At 33.8% G+C, this 11546-nt stretch overlaps 1 protein-coding gene across 4 annotated transcripts; it reads left to right on the top strand.

Moving 5' to 3' along the window:
* The first annotated feature begins 2446 nt into the window (after positions 1-2446).
* On the top strand, positions 2447-8809 carry LOC122309959 (LEAF RUST 10 DISEASE-RESISTANCE LOCUS RECEPTOR-LIKE PROTEIN KINASE-like 2.1). Of its 4 annotated transcripts, XM_043123788.1 has the most exons (6): positions 2447-3504; positions 4508-4561; positions 5893-5931; positions 6943-6975; positions 7207-7239; positions 7499-8809. In XM_043123788.1, the coding sequence occupies exons 1-6, from the start codon at positions 2604-2606 to the stop codon at positions 8614-8616; spliced, it is 2178 nt and encodes a 725-aa protein (XP_042979722.1). In that variant the 5' UTR covers positions 2447-2603; the 3' UTR covers positions 8617-8809. The 4 variants fall into 4 exon arrangements, with proteins under 4 accessions (XP_042979722.1, XP_042979724.1, XP_042979723.1 ...); XM_043123790.1 differs by lacking the exon at positions 4508-4561; XM_043123789.1 differs by lacking the exon at positions 6943-6975.
* The last annotated feature ends 2737 nt before the right edge of the window (positions 8810-11546 follow it).

The following is an 11546-nucleotide window of genomic DNA, read 5'->3' as shown; positions in this document are numbered from 1 at the left end:
ACTCCCCCCCCCCCCGGTCCCCGATCGAGCGTCCCAGTCCGATTCTCTCTCTCTGTCTTTCTCTCAAGCGGAAGGAGCTAAGAAACCCTAGCCGCCGCAGTGTCACGAGCAGCCCGTCTCCCCCCCCTCGAGTCCCGACCACCCCTTTCTCTCTCTCTCCCTCCCTCTCTCTCTCTCTCTCACATGAAATCTAGCTTTGGAACCCTATCCATCGCCGTGTCCCCCCTGGATTTTTCACTATCTCGTTGATTTCTTGATGGAAAGGAAAGCATATATGGGAAGAAGATGATCCCTCTGTTTTGAGCGCCGAATCCCTTGCCATCGCCGTCATCCTCGTGACCCAAAGGTTTGTTCTCTGCGATTTGGGTCCTTTTTGTCGATTTGGATATGTTTAGTTTTTGTTCTCTACTACGGCTTGTGTAGCTTTTGTTCATGCCAGATCTATTGCATCCTTGTTCAGATATTTTAGGGTTTTTTTTTCCTGTTGTTACTTTGTTATTTTGGATGTATATGTTTCTCGATCGATCATCTCGTACGTGCTTTATTATTTACTAAATAATTTGGAGGAAAAAGTCTGCTACAAATTCGTAGACATGATTCCTCAGTGGGGTTGTATATGAGTTGATATCAAGTTAGTAATGGATGGTCAAGACTTGTTTGAGTGAGTTCGACCTTCTTTATAAGCTATTTAATTTTGACAAAATAGATACTTTATAATATACTAGTAAATGGGCTATGTGCAAGGCACATATGCCCTGTGAATATAGGACCTGGGATTTCAGAAAAGCATTATAGAGGACCTATTTGAAAAGCATTATTATAGGTCATTGGGTTTGTGAAACGATTAGATGCAATTTTTTTTGTTCTTTCTTGTGACTGCGCTTTAGTTTTCTGTGTAGATTCCATTTATACGGGTATGTATATTCTATTATTTTGAAAGATCTGTGTATTTTTTGTTACTTTGTTAAACATGGGTATAATGTGTAAGCTGTTATTTGAGCAAAACCCAGATGATAGAAATTGGTAATAGGTAATTAAAAGGATCGATTGAGTACCTGATGATCTAGCTAGCTAGTTGGGTTAAGTCAAATTTTATTATTGGGTTTATGGATTCCCTAGCTGGACCTAAGAAATCCAGAACAGGTCATTATCTCTAATTAACACCAATAATTAAAAATAAAGGGTCAAAGAGATATTAGGGGTGGTGATGCATTGTTATCAACAATGCCTGCCTAACAAACTATTTTAGTTCGGGAAGTGGAATTTTATGAGCAAGCACCAATATTTGGATTGGATAATGTTGTAAAGGTATAATGGATCACACTTCTAGGGTGCAGCTTGTAGTATGATTTTTGTTTTTTCTTTCATGTCTAAACAGAAACTTCCTCTTACTACCAAACAGGTTTGGGACCTAACGGCTGGAAAGCTATGATTTAAAGGAGAAATAAATACCTAAAACTTGGTAGGGTTACCAAACCTAATCTAACATAGAGGTGATCAAGAGCTAAAGGCAATATGCATAGAGATCGAGGAGGTAGGATTAGTGACTCTTACCCACCCAAAAAGAGTAATTGGTTGTTAAAATATATTGTCAAACCATTCCTATCCTTTAAATATTTACATTGATTATTCTAATAATGTCAAGGCCAAAGGAAAAAGGTACTGATTCTGATTGTATATTAACTTGCTTTAGCAAACCCCATGATCATGCATTTTTTTAATCATAAGCTGATGTGTTTCTCGAACAAGCATTCTTTGGACCATATTCAGCCAACCATATCTTAGTCTCCCCATGTATTTACTCAAGTTTTTGTTTTTTGCAAGATCTCTTTTGGTCCAATCACTTGAAGTTGCTATTTGATGTGGAGATTAAATAATTGATGGAAATGCATCTGATTTTGTAATTTATATATTGTAATTTTGTAATTTATATATTGTAATTTTGTATTTTATATATTGTAATTTTGTATTTTGTAATGTATATATAGCAAATAATGGAATATGTAGTAGATTGCATTATGATGCATGCATAGATGAATGTTAGATTTTTTTATTTTTTTTTAGATGCATCTAATATTTTTAGAACACAAATATTATGCTTTGACTATGTTTTTATGAGTACAGGATCACATTCTTTCATGTACCTGAATGTTGAAAGAGTGTGATCGCGTGATTCCTATCGAATTTCTGAACAAAAAGGTAGGCGTGTATAAAACGATGCATAATTAATAGCTATTTTCTATTTCGTTTTCGTCTTCATTTGAATGATGAATCGGCACGAGAAGGTAAGTGGCTATAATAATATCATGAGTAGTCGCAATCTGTATAATTTCGTAGTAAACAAGTTGGCCGACAAACCACTTTCCACCACCAATAATAATTAATTTGGACTCCTCTCTCACAGTAATCACAATTGACTCCGTCAACCCATGCAATTCTATTTATTGTGAACATTAATTCTTGAACGTGGGCTTATGTTTACTCCTCCTCCTGTACCTGAATGTTTGTCTACAGACGTACGCTGTGGAAACTACGACCTCTAGATCTCCCTAATCCTCTCTCTTTCTCTGATCTCCCTCTCTGGCTCTCTCTGTTAATTGTTGATGACAAGAGGAACGACAGCCTTCCCTGCTGGACTCATGGTCCTCCTTATAACTGTTCTGGTCTTCCTCCAGCTTCTTCCTCCAGCTTCTAGTCTTAATGATACTCATGATAACTACTCATGTGTTCCTTCTTCCTGTGGCAATATCCCCAACATCAGCTATCCATTTCGACTGAAAGGGGATCCACCGAAGTGTGGAGATACAAGGTATGAGCTCTCATGTGATGAGAACAATCATACGTTGTTATCTTTACATGGTAGTAGATACTACGTAAGCCAAATCAATTACAACAACTACACCATCCGAATTGTAGACGCAGGTATTCAGGAGGATAATTACTCCTTCATCCCTCGTTATTTTCTAAACTATCGTTATTTTCGAAACTATCGTGGTTTGAATCCTAGGGATTATGTTGAATATTCATATTCAACATATGTACGAGCGAACTCGACAAGACAAGGATTCAAGGAAAAACCATCACAAGTTGTGGTTATTGTGAATTGTGAAAAGCCAGTGGCTCCGAATTCCTCTTTCTATTTCTTCTCGACTCCTACGAATTGTTCTAATATTAATAATAGATCTGGCTCTGCTTCCAACTCCTCTTTGTCTCAGTATTCCAAAAGGTACATATATCTTTTTGTTGGAAAATATTATGACTATCAGGACATCAGTGTGATGGATATGGAGGAGTCGTGCACGATAGAGCAAATGTCTCTGATATCGTGGCCAGAACAAATTAATGAATATCCTAATATTTCCTCATGTACTGACCTCCGCAACGTATTCTCACATGGTTTTGAGCTTTCATGGTTCTACAGTAGTACACTTTGTGGAAGCTGCAGATCATACTATGATTGCTACGTCGGTGACGATAATCAAGCTCATTGCGACCCATATTGGAGTGAGTAATAAATTTGAGATCCGAACTCTAAGTAGATATATCTAGTCATTATATATGTTGGTTTGGCAATTATTGAAGTACTTCTTCCTTGACTGAATTCTGATTAGCACCGTACATCATTTGAAACATTCTAGGGTTGATTTTCATAGTGATATATTTATTGGTGTAATCAATTTTACTATTTTTAGTGCTGATGGATATGTTGATTTTCATCATGTTGACTGATGTGTACTAATTTGAAGGGATATATACGTGATAGGGGCTATAATTAATATTTTTATTTGCTGGAGTTCTTCTGATTTTTAATTGAAGATGATTACTTAGTCTACATAGGACTAGTTTTACAAAAGTGATTTTATATTATAATGTGTCGGTCAGTTTTCTTTTATATTATAATGTGTTTTTCTAATTATTAAAATTGAACAAAATTTATAAGGAGGGAGTTGATTCAAAATCTGTGATCGCAAGTAAATTCTTTCATCTTTTTCAGTTAGGTAAACATCAGCCAATTATTAATGCATGAGCGAGAACGACAACTACCTAAGCTAGTAATCATTGAATCGGTGCTGGTCAATCAAGCATCCGATGCATTTAATTTCTTCCACCAAAAAAATATTGACGAAGATAAAATTCAAAGTTCTTCTGTCAGCATTATTTCTCACAAGATTTTCATCTTGGTTCAACTGTCTCATTTAAATTCATGCGTTTGAAGTATCTTTATTAGCTTTGGGCATTTTTTTTTTATTTGATTTTAGTCTGTTGTGAGCATTTTTTAAAGTCACGGTCCTATTTTTAGTCTATTAATTTTGATTCTATAGCTGACCAATGCCATATATATGTAGCCCATTGTTAGCTCGTTCGACCTATTATTAGCCTTTTGTTGGCTTTGACCTATTATCAACCCATTTTCCACAGTTCTGATTAACTAGCATTATAATGACTTGATTTTTAATTGAAGATTCTAGAACGCTAATGTTATATCATTTTTTGTCAAACCATTCAGGCGGATTTACTTTCGCTACTTTCTTACAAGATCTGGTAAATGTTATATATGTAGGTGAGTTTTCTATCTCTATATATAAGATGTTAGATCATGTATAATAAAGCATTGATTGTCGGTAACACAAGCTGGTACGAATAACCTTGTGCACGGGCATCAATGATCTCAAATTGTTGGATTAAAACTTTTTTACATCGATCTCAGAAAAAAATGAACAAAATGAAAGGACAATTTTCAAATTTATGAAGAAACTAGCTAAAAAAATTACTTCGTCTAAAAAGGGCACTACCATGTGACTGATCTCTTGCCATGGAACTACCATGTGATGTTATGTGATTTATTAAAAATAAATTAAAAATACAAACACAAAAGGTGCAAAGAGACGTAGAATTTCAGTGATCTTACTCTTTTTGTATTTTCAAACATCCAACTTAATTTTGGTTTGAATTTATTTTTTATATTTTTTTATTTTTAATAAATTTATCACGTGACACTACGTAGTGGTGCCACGTTAAGAGAGTTATATAAATAGTAAGTTTCATATTGAAGTTTCCTTGGTACGTAGTAACACAAGGTAGCTAGCTAGGTACGTATAACCTTGTGCGTGGGTATAAGTGATCTCAAACTGTTGAATTAAACTTCTTTTCCATCTAAGAAACAATGATTAATAAAATAAAAGGACAAATTTCAAATTTATTAAATAAGTAGCTTCCCCTCTTTAATGAAAATTTGAATATTACCCTACTACGTTTGGATATTGAGTTGAGTTGAATTTTTTATGAATAGTAGTAAATTCAAATAGTTGAGTGAGTTTTACGGGACCTACCTAAGATGAGTTTAGATGTGTTTATATGTTAAGATAAATTTAAATGTATTTATGAGAAGTTAAAAAAGATTGTTAGTCCCGCATGTAAAGAGGTGTTGAATTGAAAAAAGATTGTTAGTCCTACATGTAAATAGGTCTTGAGTTAAGTTATGTTTAGTAATTAAAAAATTGTGTGTTTGGATGTTAAATTATGCTTAAATTTAAACTCGACTCAGATGAGCTCAGCTGCTTTCAGGTTCTAAACGTAGCCGTCTACGTGTATATATATAGGACTAGTTTTACAAAAGTGATTTTATATTAATATAATATGTCGGCCAGTTTCCTTATGAGTTGATTTCTCTGAAAAATTTTCTTTCCAAGCCCCTATTATATATGTCCCTCACAACAGTTTAAGGTTGGTATTCAATGCATGCTCAAAAGTTGTTTATATTTATTGACAACATAAATGGATCATAAAGCTGTTTATATAGTTTCGTTAAATCTGGACTGTTTCGATTATTTAAATCACTTTTTAGTTTCTATATAAATTAACTGAACACTTGCCTTTATTTCTTTTATGCAGTTACGCGGCCAGCTTATCATATTGGATCATGGGCCATCGGTAAGGATATTATGTATCTCTCTCATCTATTAATTCTCTTTCGTCTTGTAACAGGTCATTCCTTAAGCAGTGAAACATGAAAACAGTTTAAACATGTAGATAAGATAAGATATATTAATTACATGCACATGCATGCATACATGCATGCATACATACATATATAATGATTTCTGCAGGCATAAAATGTGCAATTCCGCAGCAATATATAAATTAGAAAAAGCTGGCCCAACTTTAAAAGTAACTTTCTCATGGCATGCCCAATTTTTTTTTTTCAGGACTACCCTAGACTTGCATGTCCTAGACTTATATCTAACTTTCAACATTACTTATATAAATAAAGTATTATATAGTTATAATATATCTATATATAATTGTTGACGTGTTATATATCTCCAATCACACAAGCTAATATGTCACATTTTAACTGTCTTTTCATTTTAATAAAATTCTATGAAGTCCCTTAAAACATGTCACAACAGATATTGTGACTGAGGATAATAAAATATAGTACAAGAAGTAGAATTGCTAAAAACATAAATAAATACAAACAAAAGCTTTGAAAGGCCGATTATCACACCCCTGCATCTGGGGTGAACCCTTTATCCTGAAGTCCATAATAATAAGAACTTAAATACAAAAAGTCCTCTAAAATCAAGTGTCGCAAAAATTATTCTATGTATAATAAACTAAATACTAGCAAAATTTATATTAGCTTAGAGAAATCCACTTATGCCACTTGGCACTAATCTCATATTTCTCTTATAATCCTGTCACGTGGCATTTGCTCTAAATGTTATAACCATCAAAGTTAACTAAAAAAATGGTGGAGATGAAGGGTGAGTCCACTAACTCAATAAGCAGCGAACCTATAATAATGTGTAAACAAAAGCCAGCTATAACATTATGGCTTGATTGTTAATTGTTGATTTGACGTACTGACAGTGTTTTTCTTTTTTCTTTTTTCTTTTTTGTTTGTTTGTTTGTTTTTTTTTTTTTTTTTTGTCAAACTAGGTCGGTTCATACCAATATATTCGCCATTTTTTGGTGAGTTTTCTATTTCAGAAAGATATGAGATGTATAATGCATGTATAATTGGATGCGTTTCGCTTCATGGATCTGATCAAACTGTTGGATTAATGCATTCTGAACATTCCTTTTAGATCTCACTAACGATGAATGCATTCTAAGCATGCATGTTTGTACATTTAATTCTTTTACTTCAATTCTTGGCTAAATTTTAATGGAGATTAATATTTTTTGTAACAACTTTTGCAGTTGTAATGGAAATAATAATTGGATTCTTGCTCGGTAAGAATCTTTATCTCTTGCTTTTTTATCTCTTTTAATTGTTTTAGCAAATCGTTCCTTAAACTACGAAACAAGAAAATAGTCGGACATAATATTAAATTGACACTAAATAGAAATAGTATTGTTCCTAACCAAAAGAATTTAAAAGGGCGTTAGGCACTCCTAATTAAATATAACACAATGCTGACAACAAATAGAGTATTGGTACTGCAACTATAAGATCCCTTTCTTATAATTACTTTTGTGATTTCCTTTCCAGAATGGCGTGTGCTTTTTAGCGTGTTAGGCACTCCATTTGTGATTGCATTTTTGATATATAAATGGCGAAGGAGGCACTTATCCATGTACAATGCTGTTGAAGAATTTCTACAAAGCCAAAATAACTTTATGCCAATAAGTTACTCCTTCTCAAAAATTAAGAGGATGACCAAAGGTTTTAAGGAAAAATTGGGTGAAGGAGGATATGGCACAGTATTTAAAGGAACACTTCGAAGTGGATGTCTTGTGGCAGTAAAAAAGTTAGGCCAGTCAAACACAAATGGGCAAGATTTTATCAATGAGGTGGCAACTATTGGAAGGATACATCATGTTAATGTGGTGCAACTTATTGGTTATTGCGTTCATGGATCAAAGCGTGCTCTTGTATATGACTTTATGCCCAAAGGATCTCTAAATAAATACATTTTTTCTTCGGAGGAAAGTATCTTCCTAGACAATGAGAAAACATATAATATTGCTCTAGGAGTGGCTCGTGGGATTGAGTATTTGCATCGAGGATGTGACATGCAAATCTTGCATTTCGATATCAAACCTCATAACATCCTTCTAGATGAGAACTTCACCCCTAAGATTTCTGATTTTGGCTTAGCAAAATTGTATTCCATAGAAGACAATACTATTTCTTTGACTGCTGCAAGAGGGACATTGGGTTATATGGCTCCTGAATTGTTCTACAAAAACATTGGAGGTATTTCATACAAAGTGGATGTTTATAGTTTTGGAATGCTCTTGATGGAATTGGTTGGCAAAAGAAAGAACCTGAATGCTTTTGTCGAACATTCAAGCCAGATTTACTTTCCTACCTGGGTGTATGATCAATTCAATGATGGGAAAGATATTGAAATAGAATGTGCTGCTGAAGAGGACAAAGAGATAGTTAGAAAGATGATCATTGTCGCATTATGGTGTATACAAACGAATCCTAGTAATCGTCCTTCTATGAAGAAAGTTGTAGAAATGCTTGAAGGAGAAGTTGAACACTTACAAATACCTTCTAGAGCTCCCCTATCATCCCCAGAAAGAGTGATAAAAGATTGTGATCAAGAAAATTCAAGTCAAGATTGGCTATCAAGTCAAACTTTGCCATCAACTTCTTAAAGGAAAAGCTAGCATCCAAGTCTTTACAGGCATGTGGATAACTGTACTCTTCTCCTATTTGGTAGACTACAAAAGATACTTTTTGTGTTTATAATTGAGTTTTATTTGAAAAAGTTAGGATGCTATTCTCAGTTTGTATCAGACATTTTTTTCCCACTTTGTTATATTGGATTGGACTATATTTGGCACTCAATAGCATTTTAACCAATAAATTAGACACTATAATTCGAGTATCATATTATATCCATACTCTCAAATTACCTGATAATTAATTACTTAAATTGAATTGAAGGCACAACATTGGAGTGTCCAAAACAAAGCAAATTTAAATACCGGAGGGCAGAGAGAAATATTGTAACGTCCTATCTTAGATTTTGGTATCATTTCCAGCTACATATATTTATTTATGTGGTATATTTTAAGTAATTTTGTTTGCCTACTGTGTATCACAAAGCAAAAGTGAGAATTCTAAAAAAATAAAGCACTCCAATTCACTAATCTGTCTCGCTACCCACTTTAAAAAATAAATCAAAATGTTTTACTCATAGCCAGCAATCCGATTATTGAGATTGATCAACAACATTTTGCAAAAGATCAAATAGTTCTACTACTCACTTATTTTTTAACAATTCTATAAATGTTATGACCCTCAACACCTGCTCAATCCTCATATAGTTTGGTGAGTACTCTTTATAGACACACCAACAAAGCAGGTATTAATTTTGTCTCAAGTATCGAATTCGTGTTAAAATTTGACATGAAACACCTCAGTCCCCATCTTGGAAATATGGATAACTCATAGAAAGTGGGTAGATTATAAAGGTAATCAAACATTTTAAATAGCAAATTGACTATTTAAAATAAAAAGATTATATCTCATATTTCATTAATACAACCTCACTTGCATAGGAGGAATACCAATTCTCACATCAATTAGTAAACGAAATCGAACTTTATAAATATAAGCAAACTTTTGATGTGTTGAAATATAACAAGAAAGTTGAAGGTTAGTTGCCCTGTCATGGGTCATACTCAGTAGAAAATGAGTAGTGACATATTTTCTTTGTAACATTAAAATTGTGCAGGTGAAGACAGAGGAGATGGTGACTGCGGATTTTGTAGGGAAAGATGCAAGGGAAGTTTCAAGTCACTAATGGCTATGGATCATATGGACCAAAGAAAGCCTTATATGTTATGTGGGTAAAGACACATTTCTAATTGGTACCTTTTTTGCCTTCGTGTGCCTGAGAATGGACCAGTACACAAAGAGCTACAAATTATGAGGTAAAAGAAGTTTAAAAATTACTCCTTATATCTCTCATACTTTTCGAAAAGTTAGACTGTATAATATATTGAGAATTATGAGAAATCTTGATCCATTTTCTTACGTTAATGATTGTAATTAGAGAGATGTTTTTCTTCATCATTAATTCATCTCTAGTCACACAGATTGATGTGATTAATATATTTTAATCGATTTTTCATTCAAGTCATTATACTACACAAGGTATAGGATATACCTTGAGTCCTATACCTTGAGTAGAGTATGCCTTTTAAGATATTGGTCATGGACTGTATCTCTGAGGCAGAGACATAGAGAGAGAAGGGCTTTCAAGTATGAGATATTGGTTAGAGTAAGGGAGGCTTGCGTCTCTGATGCTGAAGCTATCACCATTGCTGTTGAGGTTCTTCTAGCAAAGCACTTCCTCTGTTTGATATAGAGTTGGAAAATTGTTGCAGAATAGTTATAAGTTAACCATTTTCATGTTTATATATGTTCAGACTAGTTTCGTTTGTTCAGTCATTTTGGACCCATTTGTGTTAAATTTGAAAGTTTTGTGAGGTTGAATCTGTTACTTTTCTAGGTTGACGTTGGATGTATACTCCTTTAGTAAAAAGAAAAAAAGTAATTTCTGCACAAAGCCTTTCAAAATGATAAAAAGGGGCAGAACATATTGAGAATTTCAAGTGATTTGAGTAGTAATGTAAGATTCCATTGCCCTTACATTCTATAATCAGCGCTTACATTCTTCTATAAATTCCATACATTCTAATCATAATCTAACTAAAAAAAAATGATGACTTTTTACTCGACCCGAATGGTTTGGATCTGGTCAAATTATTTTGCCCTGAATTTGGATGCAAGACAAGTCGGGTCAGGCCAAAAATTGCTTGGGCGGGCCAATATGCAAGCCTACCCCCAATGTACAAAACCATATTCCTTTATTCGGATGCCATGTTTTGTTGGTCTACAAATGTTATATTTATTATAGATTGTGATATTAAATATGTGAATTTATTGAATGTGGGATATTATATTTTTAGTAAACTATTATCTAAAGAGATGTATTGATTTAGTGGTAGTGATGTGTTGTTTTAAATGAAAGAGTAGGAGTTCAAAATTCCACAAGTGCACTTTGATTTACTTTGTGGAATAAGTCAAGTGTGGGACTTGGACAGACACAATGCTTGGGCTGAACCGGTAAGCTCGAAGAGACATGATGCTTAGGCCAAAGAGGTACCACGCATGGCCACTGTGTAAAAGACTCACTTGGATGAGTGCAATGCTTCAAAATAATTTCAATAGAAATGTTAAATAGGTGTGGTTCGAACCAAGGACCTCCCTTCGGGAGAAAAGTATCCAACCACTTGATCGGGCATGTTCTTTGGTCTTTAAATAAAACAACATGACTTTTAAACTATAACTACCAGTTGAAAAGTCATAAGTTAAGAATTGTGATTTCACATTATTTCACTTCACCCTCTATAAATAGAGGATGAGAACCACGATTTATTTCTTCAACAACAAATACTCAAACCAAGACAATGCAACTAATATGTTGCACATAAATAAATCGAAAGTAAACATATATAGATGTATAATTAACTAGGACTTAGCTGTTGTCAAGTTACAGATGAAGAGGTAGCTG

Source organism: Carya illinoinensis, chromosome 5 (genome assembly GCF_018687715.1).
Source record: "Carya illinoinensis cultivar Pawnee chromosome 5, C.illinoinensisPawnee_v1, whole genome shotgun sequence".
NCBI lineage: Eukaryota > Viridiplantae > Streptophyta > Magnoliopsida > Fagales > Juglandaceae > Carya > Carya illinoinensis.
This window is presented reverse-complemented; position numbering and strand designations above follow the sequence as displayed.